The following is an 18,918-nucleotide window of genomic DNA, read 5'->3' on the forward strand; positions in this document are numbered from 1 at the left end:
TCCTTCTTCAGGGAAACTTCTCACTGTCCCATCCATGCCTCCTCTCATGGAAATGCAGAAGGCAAAAGCAATGAATTAAGGCAGCTCATTGATCCAAGCTGGCTCCCTTCGAATTAAATGGAGAGAGTGATGGCTAAATATCTCCACCTTCTGCCAAGAAACAAAAGTATTGGGGAAGGCTGCTCCTTGCTTTCCTTACTAATGCTGCAGAAGGGAATGTCAGGAGGAGATCATTGAAAGGGTGATTCTTTTGATACCTGCTTGGTGGCTTCTTCTACATTACTTTGTTGGCGTGTAGTGAAACCGTTTGCTGATGGCATGGAAATTTTTGGTTTCGTATTTGGAATATTTCATGTACGCTTAAGTGTACGCTGGTTGCTGTATGGGAGGGCTTCAGTGCCTGTCTCTGTAGAATTGGTTGTGTCTTCTGCAGCTGGAGAAATGTAAGAGGAACAGAAGCGCCATGCTGGGTACAAAGGAGCAGGTTGATGTGGATAGCTGTTTCTCTCCGAGGAGAACAAAGGGGTTTTTTATGTGCTTAAAACCCACACAAACATGAAAAACATGTTTTAACTTTAAGGACAAGTCTTCTAGACTTAGAATAGTATTAATTATTCTGAAAAAAATCCATGTAAAACACTGCTGTTCTTTAAAAAAAAAAAGTTAAATCAGCTAACTGTTCATTCAGTGGAGTTGTGAGAAAGAGCCCTTAGCTTGGATTTAATGATGTTTAATCATTCTTTCAAAAATACAAAGGAGGTACTAAAAGCTGTTCAGCTAAGCTTTAAGGAACTAATAGCTATAACTCAGATTCAAAAGTGATTTAGTTCCAGAGGTAAGTCTATAATCCTACCAGTCATGAGTTAATCTGTCATCAGACTAAGACTAGAAGCAAATCTATTTAACTAAGAATAGTTAATTCACCTGAATGAGAGCAAGGATGAAGATCCTTCTCAAAAGAGTTAATTTATTTTGAGAAAATGTAATATTCATGATAGAGAGTTAAAATAGTGAGTGTTTTTTAAGGGTAGACTGAAAAATTCTGCTTTGATATTTGCACTGCTCTTTTTCTGAACTTTTCAGGATGGTTCGGTAGCATGGCTGCCCGACCTGCTGTTTTGGACATGGTGGAAATGAGTGAGTCAGTGAATAAGGAAGATAGTATCCTGTTTATTATAAAATTGGAAGGTTTTAGGAACAGCTTTTTGAGGCTCCACCAGATCGTGGTATCAGAACCAAATTCCCCTCTCCCTCTTTCCTGTCCTTGTCCTGTTGTCATTTCATCTCAAGACAAATTGATGTGATGAACTCTAACCTCTCAGTAAGATAATTTATTAAAATAACAGATGCTATAGAATCAGGCCTGAGTTGATCTTCAGTTCTTAAAGAAGATTAACAACCTGATATTTTGCAAATCGTGTTCCTGTTTCCTACCTCGTTCTGTTACGTCGACGTGTTGTGGTGAGGACAAAGGCACTACTCAGATAATGCCTGTAATTTATAGAAAAGGATTTCAGCCAGAACAGGATTCATAATATGCAAATTAGGAATAATTCCATCAGGAAGGGGGGGGAGTGCATTTGAGCAAGTGAAATTGTTCCTTATGTACTGGAAAATAGAGGCTCAAACCTTGTGTATCAGCTGGCAGGCTGGACATTGGGAAGGTTGAGACTGAAAAAATGCTTAGTTTTATTAATGCCACTTTAGGTCTCCTTTTGCACACCTAGGAAGAGGAGGCTTTGCTGTATAGATTGTTTTTTCCGAGTGCAAAACAGGCACATTATTTGAGCAGAGCAAGAGGACATGTAAATCTCTGTCTAATTCTTTGTTGACAAGAAAACGAAGACGACCTTGGTCCAGCCCCACGGTCCAAGTGAAGGCTGGGTCAGATCATTTGCTGCTTCTAGAGCTGAGGACGCAGCAGCACCCTCCCGTACAGGGATGTGGGCATGCGTATGGATGCTGTACAAATAAATACTGTTGAGCATCTTGGGCTGATGTCTGGTTTTTGTTGGTTAGACAAATAAAAAAACAGAAGTCCTTGCTGCATTTGGGTAATTTGGTCATTATGATTTACTCCATTTACCAGTTAACAGCATTTATTAAAACCCATAGAAAATTTTCTAGCTGCTGTTCTGTTTCACTCGCTTGGGGTTTTAAAAGCCCTAATAGTAGCTGATTGGCAAGGGAAGGAAAAGAAAATGATGGAGAGGTGTGTCGAAACCCTTCGCTTTTTTCATCTTCTTGTAATCTCTGCTCCACAAACGTATCGAAGGCACCTTTCCTGCTTAAAACATAGCAAAATGTGACTGTGGAATACTGTACTTACATTTAATACTCTATGCCTATTCATTATGGCTGTGAAGATAATAAGCCACAGCCTGCTGGGGTTGTCTTGTTCTTTATTGCTTCAGTAGATGGCACTGACATGTTCATTTGACTGATTGCTTTATGTGTTGTATCAGCTGTGATGTTGTTTTAGATTAGTTAATAGTCTGTCTAAGATTTTGCCAAGATGAATATGAATTAAAATGGGGGAGGAAGAACAGCAGAGGACTACCCATAACTTACCAAGTATTCACTCTCTGGTATAATCCGTCTTTGTGTCTATCACAAAGAGATTCTCGAAGAGGCTGTTAGTCTGCTGCTGAATACCAGGGCTGTTAAATTGATCTCTGCTGCAGCCGTCAGTTTTGTGTGTGTGAGCAGCAGCGAGAGGATTCTCTGATGTGCTGGAGCTAGAAAACTTCACCTCGTACCTGTGCAGTGAAGGGCTTTGCATTTGGTTTGTTTTATTAAAATTGCATGTCTTTCGATAAAAAAGTAATGGGGTTTTGCAAATGATGGGGAAACGGAGCAAGGTACTATAGGTCAAAATGTAACTGGTTCTGACCATACCAGTAGCAGAAAGTTATGTTTAATTTTGTTGATGTTATTGTGAAGGCAGGAGGCAATTGTGTAGAATTTTCCCTATCAAAGGTTGAGTGTGTGGTTTTTTATATTTTTAATATATAATGTCTGAACTATTGCTGTGAACCTCAACTCTGAATGTATTGTTTATGTGACAGTTGGTGATAAATGTGATATATACTGAACGTGAAAAATAATGTTTAAAGAGCATGGTCAAAAGAAAAAATGCTTTCTGCATTCTGAAAAAATGTAGCTTTTTGGCTGCATTGTAGTAGGCCATGATTAAAAGGAATAATAAGGTAGGGAAAGTGGGGACACAAGAGAATGGCTGTTTATGTCCTCTATTCCTGCTTTGTTAGGCCACGTTGAAATATAACATGGCTTGTTTTGTTTAACTTGTACCTTGTTAATTATTCTTAAACTGCCTTGTTCACTTGTGCACAGGTCCTGACCCGTGAATACGTAAGCACGTACTCTATCCATTTGAGCAGTCTCACTAAACTTGAATACTTGCCGAATTGGGCAGTGGTAAGTGTGAAAGGAAACAAAAAGACATTGGTTTTGGTATGAATCACGACAGTTTGGGGATGGTGGGGCGTAAAAAACTGAATTTGCAAATAGTGAAAATTGATGTAGCTCTCTTGACTTGGAGTCAGTGCCACTAATTTTGCATCCGTTAAAGCTCTGTTACTGTCTGCTCTGGCAGAGAGGGTTTCAGGGGTGATGTTCAGGGGTAAACATCTAGGAAACTTTAAAATGCTACAGCATGTCACTCTCTGATGTTGTCACAATTATGGAAATAGAATTTGTTGGGAATTCATGGGTTCTATAAAGCTGGTCGCTTGACTCATAAAGTGAAATTATTACTTTATGTTGGGCAGTTAGCATCTACTTTCAGACTGTTCTAATGCAAAACATTTTTTCATGTTTCTGATAATTCAGATTGTATGTATTTGCTATAATTGCTTCAGGCTTCTACAGATGTAAGTACCAGTGGAATTACTGACTCTTTCCCTTTTGGACTGATTCACTAGGACTGGAGGAAATACTGTGAATTGTTTTAATGTACAGTGAGTGCCTCTTTTATACGGTGTATCCATATCGCGTTTCCCAGCTTATTAACACTTCAAAAAGCCAAACCAAAAATAAAACCTCAGAAGCTTATGAAAAGAAAGGGGAGGGGAGGATTTTATGCGTTGCAATAAATGAAGAAACATTAACTTCTAGAAAGCCATGAACTAAGAAGTATACAGCATTTTAATAATGCTTTTTAACATCCAGGGTTGTTATATAGTAACTTTCCACATTTTCAGGGAACTGTAGGACATGTATCTTGTTTGTTTGTTTGTTTTACAGTGACCCTAAAGAATAAATAACATTGGTTGTATTGCACATTGAAAAGCTATTCTTAAAGCTAAGGTCAAAAGGTGAAAATTGAAAGTACACGTAGCTGGGGGGTTTACCTGAGGTTTTAGTCACTTAATTTTATTAATCTCTTGCACTTAGATAAGAAACAGTGTGAGTTTGGCTTAATAAGAATATTCATATTTCATCTTTAAAATATTTTAAATTTTAAAAACTTCCAAGTTTAAACTTGTAAGGCAGGAGAATTTGAATGACAGTGTAAATAACAGAATAGTTAGTTTCTAAGGAGGGCTGTGTTAAAATGCTTTGTGAACTGAAGAATTTCACCTTCTCTTTGCCTTTCCGTGATTATTTTCAAACCATAAACTGCCAGATCCATTCCTTGTGAAAGCTCAACTCTCTCTTGTTTAAGAGGATCTTCATCAGGAAGGAATGTGAATAGAAGACACATGCACATTTGCAACTATTTGTTGGCCTGTGTAAAGTATGAATTATTGCTCTTTGAGGACACAGGCAGTGTGAAGTCTTTTGGTTTAGTCATAAATTTATTCTATCCAAACAAAAGGAGTTTGGTGTTTTTTCTGACTTCTTAGAGTTTGCCAGCAAGCCTCTCTGGTAAAGAGAGTGTGTCTGCAGAAAGGTTGTTTTGGGTAGTATAGCTAAACCAGTTCACCAAGAGCAATAAGCTGTAACAGCAAAAAGGCAGGATAAGGTTATTTTATCTGTTCTAGGTATTGACTAGGTTTAAGAATAGGTACTGGGGAACACTTCATGTTCTTTTCAGTCTTGATCAGTACAGAAGGGTTAACAGCACATTTCAGTTTACATGAGGCCTTAGATTTAAGTACGCCAGTCATATTTAAAAGTCTCAGAGACGTTAAAACTTTTTTCTAAAGTACTCAAAATTCCAGAGTTTTAGGAAAAAGAGAAGTTTTTTCATCCTTGCTCCTTCCCTGGGGCTCCATTCCCTGAGCATTGAATTCAGCATTAGCAATTTTTCTGACTGACTTGGTGGTTAGATTGTTAGCAGATAGTACCTGTAAATGTTTTTTATATATGTATAAAACTGCTACTTGTAGCTGCCTGGTGTTTGATAGGTTTTATGTCCGGTGCATTGTGGTAGCAGGATCTTAACATCTCTGATTTGCAAGGTTTGGGACATTTACATCTGTCAACTGTTGTAAAACATGAAGCAAATGCTTATCTTCTCTCAGTTATCCCCCTGAATCTATGTGAAATGAACTTCGTAGGGAGGATGGCTGATTTTTGGGGTTGGGTTGGTGTTAGGGACCAACCGAGCCCCCTGGAGCCTTGTATTTTTTGCTGTGCAGTATGAAACGTTTGAAGCTAATTGTACACAATACATCGTAGTGTCTGCTCTTTCTTGTACTCTAAAATCAGATCTGGACCAATATCCGCCAATTTTAGCTTCCTAAGATGATTCAGAGAATAAAGTCCTGCAGAAGTCGCATTTACTCCCACCGAGGACACCTGAGCACAGAATAGAATTTTCTTAATCCTCGTGCTTTTGAGTGCTTTGTGAGGTTTTTTTGTGGTTGTTTTTTTTTTTTTTGGGGGGGGTAGGTGTTCCAATGACTGAGTATTTCTTTGAAAACTGATTCTTGAGATTCTGGGTTTGAGCCTAGAGCAGATTTTTACAGCACAGCGTGAGCTCCCAGAAACAGTTTAACATTGACATAGTTATAATTAACTTAAAGGAGTTAATAAAACAGAACTTGCTGTGGAAGTTGGCAGGAAAGTCACATTTTTGTCAAGCTCCCTTGTGATTATAGCTTCAGAGTTGAACAGCGTGGTGGGTGTGTTGGGTCCTCCAGCGCCTGTACTGAAACCAGCTGAAGTCCTTTGAGCTTGTCATGACTCCTGTAGGACACCGGCCACCTTCCAGGCATGCACGGGTGAGATGTTTCAGAATTTGGTAAGCTTTGGTTTCAGGTGGAGGATTTCTGTGTTTCAGGGCTCCAGCTCCATGAAGAGGTTGATGCTCGAGGAGGGGGCTGGCCAGGAGGGTGGTGGGATCAGTGACCACTTTGCTGTCACAGCTCAAGTCTCTTGTCTATCCGTCTGTCTGTCTTTTAAATTGTGTTTTATTCATGTATTCACAGTAGCTATTTAATTCACTGCTTTGCTTGTCTTTTCAAAGAAACGCTGAATCCTGAATCATCTGTAACTCTTCCTTGTGTGTTTTCCTTTTTTTTTTTTCCTTTGTCAGCTCTGTTAATTTGCCTGTAACTAACTTGATAGTATGTCATCCTGGATAGAGACAATCCAGCAATTGTAGGATATAAAGCTGACAGTTTTCAAGAAAATATGCTTTCAGAATAATTGAAAAAATCTCTAGGGCTATTGTTACTCTTTGGAGATGCAATTTGAAAGTCTAAAACCAGCAGGGTTTGAACTAGAGGAGTCAAGGGAGAAACCCATTCCTGTCCAGGCAAGCCGATGCCTTTTTGGAGAAAGAAAAGCAAAAAGAGCTTCTTGTATGTTTTTGAAGGTGTTTTCCTTGCTCTGGTTACTGAATGAGTAGTTCTGGACCGTGCAGTGACTTTGTAAGGACAGAGGATACCTGCTTAGGTGATGTGGTGGTGACGCTTGTTCGTTTGTGCAGCAATTCCTTTTCTATAATGGCATATCAATTACATGAGCTTTTCTGTTTGAAAAAGTGTCATTGCTAGTGGCTTTGAGAAGCAAATATGGGATTTTGCTGTGAGTACATACATGGATGGCTCTTGCTAGCAAAGGAACGTGAACGTCTTGAGCAGGAAATTTTTTTCACCATCTTCCGTGCAGCTCAGATTACATGTTTTCATTAGACATCTGGTTGAATAATTGGTTCCTCACAAATGGGTAGGTTAAAATAATCGGAGGAATAAAGTTTTTTGAGTAGTTGTATGCAACTTTTAGATATATATATTCTCTCTGATATCTCCTTATTTGCATTTTGGAGTATTTGCAGCAAGCTAGAAATTCTACTCCAGAGTTGCACGTGAAAAGTTGTTTACTGGGGGGCGAGTGGAAGGTGCTTGTTTCTTTCCATTCAGGATTTTGAAACCTGTTTGATCATATACAGTATATTTGTGTAGGATATGTAGTTTTAATGGAAACCAAGAATATCTAAGGATATTTTTTTCATCCAGTGTTTTAAAACAGAATGAGATGGAAAAAAAAAATGGCAAACGTGCTTTATTTAATGTGGTACCAATTCCTGATGGACTGGTGAAAGCTGCTGTGTTTCACTTTTGCCACTCCCAGGAGAGGGATGAATGAATGAAAGAATCGTTCAGTCTGAGCTTCCCACCTGTCCTTAAAGATGATTTCCAGACTGCAGCTGAAGGAGTTTGTGTCAGTACTGCAGACTCTTATTTGTTCTGGAATCAACTCTTGGACAAATGAAAGATGCATCTAGTTTCCAAGGCTAAATATCTAGCACCTTTTCTGATCCCTAAACTTTTTTTTTTGCTTCGTGCACATTTATTTAGAAAAAGAAAGTAGCTCGTGTCAACAGATCTGTACAGATGTCTTTAATCAGTTTCCAAATGTGTAACAATGGTACAAAGAAACATAATGAAGTCATGTGTTTTATTTTAACACTCTTTTAGGGTCAAGAGCCAAATTGTTTCTGCTGTGTTTGGTTCTTGAAGCTGTTATAGGATCTTGCCGTAAGTTTTTCCAGGATTATGAGCCATGCAAGAAAAGAAGTTAAGGTTTGACCCAGTGTTTAAATACTATAAGTGATTTGAAGGTGAGAATTTTTCAAATTGTCTCTAGACCATTACTTGCTAAACTAGTGTCTTTATTTTCCTTTTATTTCCTATTATTTTATTTCAGTTTGAACTCATCTTTAGTTGTATTGCAGTGCAGATCCACGCTTCATCTGGTACCTCTTCTCCATACAGAGCAATTAAGTTGTTCCTCCTCCCCTCTTTTCCTCCCCCCACCCCTTATCTGGAAAAGAAAAGATCTAAGTAGGTGAGAAAGGATGAGTTTATAGATGTTTCTTAAAATGAGATCTACCTTGATGGAAAAAAATTATAAAACCAAAAGTAGACCTGATATACTGTAATTGCAAAGAGTTCTGTTTGTTTGTTTCCAGGACCTTAAAACATAAGGTGTTAATTCTCCATCATTAAACTCTCTTGTTGCTCATGGCTTGTCATATCAACCACATAAATTTGTGTTCAGTTGTTGCAATATCTTAAATAGCTCCAGCCTTGTAATCTTTGCAAGGTTTGTTTTTCCCTGTGTGCAACTGTTTACAGGTTCTGACTCATCTTTGTGTTTTCCTTTAATCATAGCTTTGTAATTTCTCCTGTTCATGTGTTCTTTTTATTCTTGCTAGTAGGTTGTGGCAAGCTATTTGTTTACCTATGTAAAAGAGAGGAACAAATTTTGTTCTTAGTCATGTGCATGTCTTTCAGTGACTTATTGAGTAGTCTGTTTGCATGTGGGATGGCAGGGCTGAACCTGCAGACACTCCAGCTGCCTTTAGTACATGAGTTGCGCAATGCAAGAAAGCCAATTTTAATTATGTTTTTCATGGAAGGGGTCAAAAATGTGAGTCAGTAACAGGCATCTTTAACGTGAAGAAGAAATCCTTAAGTGTGGTGCATGGAGAAGCTCCGCGCGTGCAGCAGCCAGGTGCGTGGAAAGCGAGCCTACTGCGCGCTGTCGTGAGCAATGCAGATGCTCCGGCAGCCTGGCTGTGCAGGCAGCCTGCTCTGCCTTCTCAGCTTTGAGATGAAAACCACACCAATGAAAAGCAGGAGATCTTATTTGAGGAAGTTGAAAAGACGTATCATTTAAGTGGTTTGGGTTAAATAAACACCATTTCTTTCTGACTTGCAGAGCAGCTGAATGTATATGGTATTAGGGCTTAGATTTGCAAGGGAAGTATCCATAGATACCTAAAGAGAAACAGGTGGGGAATATCACATGCACTATCAAAGATGCTTTTGTGCTGAGAATTACTGAATTAAGGTGTAACAAAGCTGCTTTGTTAACTGACCAGCGTTGTTAAATTCTCTTTCCTTTTTCAAACAGGAAATCTTGCTGGCCCACACAGGAAAAGCAAAAGCAGTTGACAAAAGGCTTGTAATTTATATACTGACAGCCAACTTCATTGTTAAACATGATTCTTTAATGCACTGTATCTGGTGTGTGATTGATTTCCTTGTAGCCTGTTACCCAGCTGAAACTAGCAACATATCAGCATTGTTTCTTTTTCCTAGGAAATTGAGGATAAATTCAGTGTTCTTTGAAAATACTGTGTCCTGAGACCTTGCAGAGCTGGTGAGCGACCATACTTGGCAGCTGTTTAATTGGTCTCTAGAAAATTGTATTTATAAGGCCCGGTTTTTGTTACATGGTACAAATCTCGGATATGCTGGTGAGACTCAAGGGTTAAATTCCCAACACTGTCGCATATGGCAGTGAGCAGAATCACAGATGTTGATGATACAACATAATTAGTATTCTTTTATGTAAATGAAGGCTGTCAATGTTACCATAGTGTCTATACTCTTTCAAGCTGGAATCTATGCCACTTGGTCTCACCAAGGCTGGACAGGATTATTCCACAATTTTCTATCAAGACCTGAGCAGAAAAATAAAGAAGAAAGGGGGAAAAAGGTCAGGGAGGAAGGTGAGAGGAAGGTGGGAAGGGATGTTTCCAACTTCGAAGGAAGAGACCAAATGAGTCCTTTGTTTAGTGGAGGATTTCCAAAAGTGCCTTTCCAGGACCTAGGATTTGTGAGTGAATGAATACAGCCCAAAGGAGAGGTGTAGCGATTTTTGAACTGTTTTAAATAAACAACCAAAATGGTTATTTAGACACTGCAGAATCACTCCATGGAAATGAATTCTGAAGTGGCCACTTGTGCTTTAATCTGAAGTCAAGAAGAGTTAATAGAAGAGCTTTGATTCTTTCTTTAACAGATTCCATCTTTAGCAGCAGTGTCACTGGAAAAAAGATAGTAATTAAAGTAAATTTGCATAATTTGGGGACCACTAAAAATATGTTTGCTTAGCCTGGTCAGATAAGTTTTCTGCATACCAATCGAGGCAACTGTTCAATACCTATCCTAAAGCTTTAGGAAAGCATGCCATGGCCTTCATTATGTTAAACTTTGCCCCTTGTAAAATGATTTTTTTAACTAAATATTCTGTACACCAGATCTGACACTCTCTGTGACATCTGTAACTGCTTTGTGCCTATTATTGCTGTCCCTCCTATCACTACTTTGTATTGTATTCAAGTACTGTAGTTGTAGATGCGTAAGCAAGTTAATGTAGTCTTTCTTGGATTATTACAACGGATACGTTTTTACAATCTTTTCTGCCTTTGGCAAAATGCAGGGTTTTCCTATTTTTCTTTCCTCTGTAGTTCTTATTTCGTTGCAGTTCACACTTGACAGCTATTCATCACTTCATTTTTACTGTTTGAAAAATCACCTAGAAATGAAATTTAATTCAGGACAGATTTTTTTTTTTTTTCTTTTTCCCCATCTCCTCCCCCCTTCTTTCACCAAGTTATCGAAGCAGCCAAAATTGAAGTGCTCACAGGAGGTGCACGTTTTTGCTCAATTTTTTTAACTCAGATTTTTTTCTCTGCCATATGTTGGGTCATCCACTACAAAAGACTTATGATGAAGAGGCTACATGTGATCAGCAGATTTATAGATTATCAGAAAATGAAAGCAGAAAAATGAAATTCCAGAGTGCCTCTTCCATGTGACGTTTCTTAACATCTAAGTATTTGGGTTCCTAGGTGCGTTCATGCTTTGACTTCCAGATAATTCTGTTCTCTGCAGTAGCTCTTGCACTGAGGGGATTAATCGTGTTCAAAAACAACCCTGCCAGCGTTCTTAGTTTGTTTATGTGCATCACAAGAATATTCTCTCTCTAGGGCTTTGAAGCTGTGCTGCCTTACAGTGAAGACTTAAGTAGTAATTAAATTCTCGAAGAACCGCCAAGACTCCTTTGGCTGAAATGGGGATGTTCCGTGCCCTGGATGCTGCGTCGCGGAGGAAAGGATGTTTAAAAATGACTCCGTGAGTAGCACGAGCGAGTGGGTCTGGGCGCTGTTTCTGCGCCCTGTTCTCTTTCTGTTGGATCAGAGCGTTGGAGGGACTGTACAAAAGAAACCACAGCGCTGGCACGCAGTGCTTCAGTTGTGCTCTTTGTATGGCTCGGTATCTTTTATAAAACATATGGGCGCTGGACACGGAGTGAAAGCTTTTTGCGCCTTCTAGTACCCCTGCTTTGATTTCTCTTCAGTTACAATATAGTAATTTAGTAAATCAGTTGCTTTTTCTGTTTATGTGTGCTCATGCAAACTTGTACACATGCAGATGTTCCTTTAGGTTTACTATAACGTGGTGTTACAGGTTTCATTTTTTTTTCCCGTGTTGATTTTTTTTGAACATTGAAATATTTGGCAGGCAGTGGGAAATCAGAGAATTCAAGGGTAGAATGTAAAGCCTGCGGACTTGCAAATGCTCTGGTTATGACAATTATCTGATATTTTTGTGGCTTCTGCGAGAAGTTGGTAACCTCAGTCTAGTTCCTGATGACATGCATTCCAATTCCAAATTCATTTTGTATGTATCAATTTCAAGAGGGCAGCTAAAGATCAAACGTGTGTGTGGACTGAATTAATCTTTTTCTCCTTGGAAGCAAGCCATTCAGGTTGGGTAAGGCATGCTGGCAGCTGTCTGGGCTGTCCTTAGTAGACAGATAGACAGTTTTATTCTGTAGACCTTGTCAATCCAATATCTTTTGCTAGTACTAAAAACTGCTTTTAAAAAAAACTGCACGCAGAAATAATGTAGTCGGTTGAGGGAAAATTGTGGTTGGGATTGACAAGACGCGACATCTGTATTTTTATAGGTCTTCACAGCTGGTACAAAAGAGATCATTTGAAACATGTATAGTGGCTCTAAGATCCTTTTCTTTCTGGTTTTTGCCTTCTAAGGTCAAAGCAGCGAAGACTTCTGTAAGACATGGATAGATGCAAACATGTTGGGCGGCTACGACTCGCCCAGGACCACTCTATCCTGAACCCCCAGAAGTGGCACTGCGTGGACTGCCAGACAACTGAATCTATCTGGGCTTGTCTGAAGTGCTCCCACGTAGCCTGTGGGAGGTACATCGAGGAGCATGCACTTAAACACTTTGAAGAAACCAGGCATCCATTGGCAATGGAAGTTAATGATCTGTATGTCTTTTGTTACCTTTGTGAAGATTATGTCTTGAATGATAACCCGGAGGGTGATTTGAAATTGCTGAGAAGTTCTCTGTCAGCAATTAAAAGTCAAAAACATGATCCGTCAACAAGAAGTGGCAGGACATTGCGATCAATGGCTTTGGGAGAGGACATGTGCAGCCATCAAAGGACCCCTCAGGGACAATCTCAGATGCTTACAGCTCTCTGGCACAGGCGCCAGTCCTTGCTTGCGAAGGCGCTGCGGACCTGGTTCGATAAGAGCTCTAGAGGCCAGCTAAAATTAAAACAAAAGAAACAAATGGAGGAGTTGGAGAAAAAGAAGGAGGCAGCTAGGCAGCGGCGGCAGGAGATGAAGAGACAACTCCTGGAGGAGCTGGCAAACACTCCTCCGAGGAAGAGTGCAAGGCTTTTGTCTCACGTGCACAGAGAGAACTTGATTCCAAGGAAATTCAGGGAGGTGGCAACTGCTTCCCCTACCTCAAGGCAGATGCAGAGCAGCAGATTCAAACAGTTTTATTCCATCCGGCGTAAGCCTCTGATGACTCCCGGGGTAACGGGTCTAAGGAACCTGGGAAACACATGTTATATGAATTCTATTCTGCAAGTGCTAAGTCACCTCCAGAAATTTAGAGAATGTTTTTTGACACTTGATCTCTGTGAAACAGAAGAACTCTTAGCTAAAACTGTGAATGGGAAGTCTAGGATGCCTGGCAAATTGGCAAATGGGTCTGCTGCTAATGAGTCAGGGAAGACTGACAAAGTGGGATCATATGGCACGCAGAGCTTGCCAGCTGGCTTAAATGGTGGCTCCTCAATAAGCAGGAGTTTAGAACTAATACAACCCAAGGAACCAAGTTCAAAGCACATCTCCCTCTGTCACGAATTGCACACCCTCTTCAGAGTGATGTGGTCTGGCAAGTGGGCCCTCGTGTCCCCTTTTGCCATGCTGCACTCTGTGTGGAGTCTGATCCCAGCGTTTCGAGGTTACGATCAGCAGGACGCTCAGGAATTTCTCTGTGAGTTGTTGGATAAAGTACAGCAGGAGCTGGAGTCGGAAGGAACGAAGCGCAGGATCCTTATCCCTTTCTCACAGAGGAAGCTCACCAAGCAGGTCCTGAAGGTGGTGAACACCATCTTTCATGGGCAGTTGCTTAGTCAGGTATGCGCCTACTTTTGCATAAGAATCAACTGGAGCTGTTCACACCAAGGAGCAAAGGCTCTGTTTCTTGAGGAGCCACCAGATGCGTAAGAGGAGTTGCTTAGGAGTGCCTCCTGAGTAAGAAATCTGTTGGGTTGCTGTGCAGGTTGTCAGCATTTTCGATACTTGTCAAGTGTATTGTAAATTCAGTTGACTTCTGCCACTTCAGAATGAAAACTGCACAAGTACAGAAGTTCTGAGCCCTTAGTTTTAAGTTTTTATGGTGTTTTTAAAGTGTCTGTAATTTGTTTTGTCCCTTCTTGGTTTTGTTTCCTTGGCTAGAAAGAATATGATGAAGGACAGATAGGGCAGTCATCTTGTGCTATAAAGAATAAGCTCTCTGTGACAATTTTTTTTGCAGGCATATGAAAGTCATCTTGATATACTGAGCATGCTTAACATATGTTTCTGTAGGAGATGAAAGTGCCTGTCGTGCTGCTCGGTCTCTTATTCCTGTGCCATTCCCTTGTCTGAAACGTGTTATTCCCCACAAGGCAGATCCTGAGAGCCCAGTGCATTTTGAAAGTCCTCAACTACCTTTGCTTTCCAGGAGAAATGAAACGTGTGCATAACTTGACACTCAAGAGTTTGCAAGATCAGACCATGAAGCGCATTATATGTGTGTGTTCTCATTACTATTTATATCGTCCTTCTCAGTACCAGTGAGCTTACCATTCATAAGAACTTACGTGCACCTTAAAGATTAAAAGGTGTATTTTTCAAATTAAAGCATTTGGCTTTCAGGGAAGGATGCTTGAAGTCATGGTTCATTTGAATCATCTCTTCAGTGCATGAACTTCTTGTGGACTTCTTAACTAAATGTTCTTCATTCAGTTATGTCTCTTGGCTCTGGATGATGGTGTGTTGTGGCTCGGGTCAGTGTTCTAGATTCAGTGGTAGGTATCTTAACAGCATGAAGATGTTAACAGATCAGTGTAATTCATCTGCTACTAGGATACGCTATAAATGACTTGCCGAGCTATTTATTCTACTTATGTAATTCTTGTGTACATGTACTGTATTTAATTTCAAACCCCTCTATACACAGAAGACTTCCTTCCCTATCTGCTAGCTACAAATCCACCTTAAAGTTACTGGTGCCTTCAGGGCATGAAGCTGCAAGGGTGGAAGTTTGTTTCTGGTGGATGGTTCTCACAATAACACAGAGTCTGACCAGATTTGCTTTCTGGTTTTGTTACCACCTCATGTTCCCACTTTCTGCCTCTGAGTTTAATTGAAAACGTTTCTGCTATTCTTACTTATAATACTCTGGGATGACATAAGAAAACAAGTGCATCTGAAATTTATCCTTTTATGCTCAATTCATGAATAATTTTTATATAGTTAGCAGATGAAACATTAAAGGAATTATACACTTTGAAATATGCAAGGAAAGTAGAGAAACTGTGGAAGGAAGATTGCATTATAAATGGTAAAGTGTACTTTTTGTAGTAGAAAACAGATCCAAGGTGCTTGTTACCCAACTGTGAGTTGGTATTATACCTGTAATGGTGTTTATCTGAGGAAGTAAATCCCATAAAGGTGAACGTTATCTCCATTTTTTTGAGAATTGAGACATTAGTTTAAACTATTTGCTCAGGGTAGACTTAGTTTTCAGACTGGAAATAAGTAGTGTTTCTCTTGACTCACAGATCATCGTTATGTCTGTGAAACTGCACTGCCTTTTGGGCATAAACTTGCTCTTTAGACATGAATGTGAATGGCAGTCTGCAGGTGTACATGTACATAACTTTATTTGTGTATGCACATTTCATTCCCAGGTCACCTGCATAACATGCAACTACAAATCCAACACCGTTGAACCCTTTTGGGATCTTTCCCTGGAATTCCCTGAGCGCTATCACTCCATTGAGAAAGGGATCGTTCCTGTTAACCAGACAGAGTGCATGCTGACAGAAATGTTGGCCAAGTTCACTGAGACCGAAGCTCTGGAAGGGAGGATATATGCGTGCGACCAATGCAACAGTAAGTCGGATGCTGCTGCTGTCTCTGCCGTTAGAAGCACCGTCTGTTTTTCCAAGTGAGAGGTTTCTGATGCGTGTTTTGTGTGTCGGAAAACATGTGTTGTGGCCTATATGTATAGGAAAACTGTGTTCTTCCTTGCTGCTCATGCTGTTTTGTTACCTCCTGTTGGTAGCTTCTGCTCCTTCGTGCACCAGTGTGGATCTGATAGGTCATTTTCTCTCGTCTCTGCCATTCAGCAGCACAGTTTACTAAGGGTTTAATACAGCCCTGTTCAGAACTGCTCTTGACGCTTGTATTGGAGGGGAAGGCAACTTCAAGAATATTTTGGGTGAGAGGGAGTTGGATTTAGGGACAAAAGAAGGAACCTTATCCCCTATGGTTTGCTCATCTCTGCATGGCAGGAAAGCTTTCATAAAAAGTCATCTATGTGCTGCTTGTTCTTGATTGAATCCTTTAACCAGAAATCACAAATGCAGAGTTCTCAAGGTCTGCTGCCAGGTTAGAGTTTCCATCTCTCTGTAGGCATTTTGTCAAGGAGCAGTGAACTGACATTATTCTGGGAGTCTCAGGTTAATGTATTACCCGTTATATGAATGCATATGTTTTGCTGCGCTCAGCTAGAAGATGACTTCTGCTTTCCTGTAGTAGGTCTGAGTGTAAGGTCATTGTATGCCAGAAAATAATTTTAGCCTTGTGTATAATCATGCAGCTCAGCTACTCTGATAAGCTGGATTTGAAATTTTTTTCATGCAGGTATTTATGGCAAAAGTTCATTCCCTTGGGAGGAAAATACCAATAACTTGACTTACATTGCAACTAAGCAGCTGAAGTAGCAAATATTTGTAGAGATTTGTTCTCTATCAACTTGGAAATCTGTTACCAAACATCTTCACAAAGTGTTAGGAAATAATCGTTGACTAGATGTTCTTGAAACAAAGCCAAATATAATTTGAACGGATTCTGATTCACAAATAATGTTCACTAAGTGTCAATGTGGTTGAGTACAGCTTTATCTTAACTCTGTTTTATTTGATTCTTTGTGAAAGCCTGAATTTTAACAGTTACTTCTGAGTTAAATAGCTAAGGAAACATTAACCAGCTGAAAGAAAAGTCAGAGAAAGGCAACCAGCCTGTGTCTAGGTGCCAAAAACTATTGGGGGCACTGCTTGTCAGACGTGATGGAGGAGGAGCAACCCATCTGTTCTGAACTGGTGCAGTGAGGTGCAGAAATCTAATTAACAGGTACATTTCTTATTGGAAGCTCTAAAAGCCACCTGTCTTCCTCCTGGTATAGTCGTATGTTCAGTGTCCTGGAAAGAGTAATCACTGGGAAGAGGAACCTTTTTTGCTCTTCTCCAGTTTCAGTTCAGCAGCTGTTTTACATTCTTGGGCAGGCAGAAACCCTGCGAGAGGTGGAACCTTGCTGGAAGCATTTTCCTCTGACTTGTATTAATATTCTTGAGCTAGTGAAGCTTGCTACTACAAGCCTTATTTCAGTGGTATAAAACGATCAAGGTAGTAGACAAAATATAATGTCAAATAGTATCATTTGTATGCTGGTAGTTCACCTGTTGAAACTGCTACAGCCCTAGATGTCTTTGGCACTAGCTCTGTCTTAATATTTCTGGTGTATTTCTCAGAGCAAAATGTCTACATGAGCAGCTTGAAGGTGATATCTGATTGTATGATTATAAGCATCACAAAAGTGAAGAAGTTTAAGTATTTTTAAACGTGTGAGTTTTGGTCCTAGAGAAGTTCCTGCTCTGAAGGAATCCATAAGAAATGTTTACTTGTGTGTCCATCCTGAGTGCATGTGAGCTGGCTACTGCTACTGGAAGAAAAGGGGGTTCATAATGTGTTCTTTTCCCCTTCTGAAAGTTAATTACACCATAACAATGCCTTGATGATTTTGCGGTGGTTTTTTTTTGGGTAGGCAAACGGCGAAAGTCTTCTCCTAAACCTCTTGTTCTGAGTGAAGCTAAAAAGCAGTTAATGATCTACAGACTACCTCAGGTCCTCCGACTGCACCTTAAACGATTCAGGTGAGTGGGGCACACTACGAAATGTCAGGCAAGTGACTTGCCTCTGTCTTTTTGGAAAGAAGTGATTAGTGTGGGCCCATAACTTCTTGCACTTTCTCAGAAATGCATGTGTGTAAGCATTTTATCCAAACCAGATGTGTGATACCCTCTCGGAGTACTACTTACATAACAATCAGTAGCTTGTTTGTAGCGTGTTTTCTACTATACATACAATGTAATGTTTTGTAAATGTTAATAACAGTGGCTGTGAGATAGATGAACTGGTAAATTGAGTGAAAGATTTGTTGAAGCTGGAAGCTTGTGACAGTTAAATGCCAATTTTATGTATTTATCTGTTGAATAAAACATAGCAGACAAAGTTCAAAATGTTATGAAAAGTTTCTAAAATGGTTAGCACAGGCAACTGAGGTGTGTGGCGTTTATATAACTGAGTATTTTAAATGCTGTTTGACTGTCACAGTATATGTTTGGCTTTCTTTGTGTTTGACTGTTGCAAATCTCAACAATATCCTAACTATAACAAATGGGCATAAATGACAGAATCAGCTGTATGCAAAAGATGTTAGAGTGAAAACAGAGGGAAAAAATCATATGACGCCTACTTGACCCTAGGAAGGAAAGCTCTTCAGAGTTGTTTATCAGTGGCTACTTTTGTGTGCATCTTCCCGCAGCCCTGCACCACTGTTGAGAAGCAGGATCCTGAGTCTTTGATTCGTGCCCTTGTGTTTGCAGGTGGTCTGAACGTAATCACCGTGAGAAGATTGGGGTCCATGTCCTCTTTGACCAGGTATTAAACATGGAACCTTACTGCTGCAGGGACTCTCTCTCCTCTCTTGACAAAGAGACCTTTGTCTATGACCTCTCCGCTGTGGTGATGCATCACGGGAAAGGGTTTGGCTCAGGACACTACACAGCATATTGCTACAACACAGAGGGAGGTGCGTGTGCCTTATTATGGGGGAAACAAATTCAAGAAACTCATGTTCTAGTCCATAGACTTAGTGTGTTGTAAAGCTTTATGATCAAAGTTGTTTGGAATCAAGTTTCCTGACATTTGGTAGTTTGTTTCCCAGAAAGTATTACTAGTAGCATGTTGTCTTTTTTTTTTTTTTTTTTTTTTTTTTTTGCCTAAAGCCACAGATTGCTGCTCTTTGCTTTGCGGCCCTTTGGGATGC

At 40.0% G+C, this 18,918-nt stretch overlaps 1 protein-coding gene across 3 annotated transcripts in view; it reads left to right on the plus strand.

Annotated features, from left to right (window-relative positions):
* Nucleotides 1-18,918, plus strand: part of USP49 (ubiquitin specific peptidase 49) — a 34,170-nt gene that overhangs the window by 6,460 nt on the left and 8,792 nt on the right. The window contains exons 2-7 of one of the 3 annotated variants that reach the window (XM_075055646.1): nt 3,355-3,438; nt 11,198-11,342; nt 12,266-13,676; nt 15,497-15,701; nt 17,635-17,743; nt 18,476-18,681. In XM_075055646.1, coding sequence (XP_074911747.1) covers nt 12,294-13,676; nt 15,497-15,701; nt 17,635-17,743; nt 18,476-18,681 — 1,903 coding nt within the window. In that variant the 5' untranslated portion in view covers nt 3,355-3,438; nt 11,198-11,342; nt 12,266-12,293. Of the gene's footprint in view, nt 1-3,354; nt 3,439-8,400; nt 9,583-11,197; nt 11,343-12,265; nt 13,677-15,496; nt 15,702-17,634; nt 17,744-18,475; nt 18,682-18,918 lie in introns of those variants that run through there. The other 2 variants (XM_075055645.1, XM_075055647.1) reach the window with 2 other exon arrangements.

This window comes from Buteo buteo, chromosome 23, assembly GCF_964188355.1.
Source record: "Buteo buteo chromosome 23, bButBut1.hap1.1, whole genome shotgun sequence".
NCBI classification, from domain to species: Eukaryota; Metazoa; Chordata; class Aves; order Accipitriformes; family Accipitridae; genus Buteo; species Buteo buteo.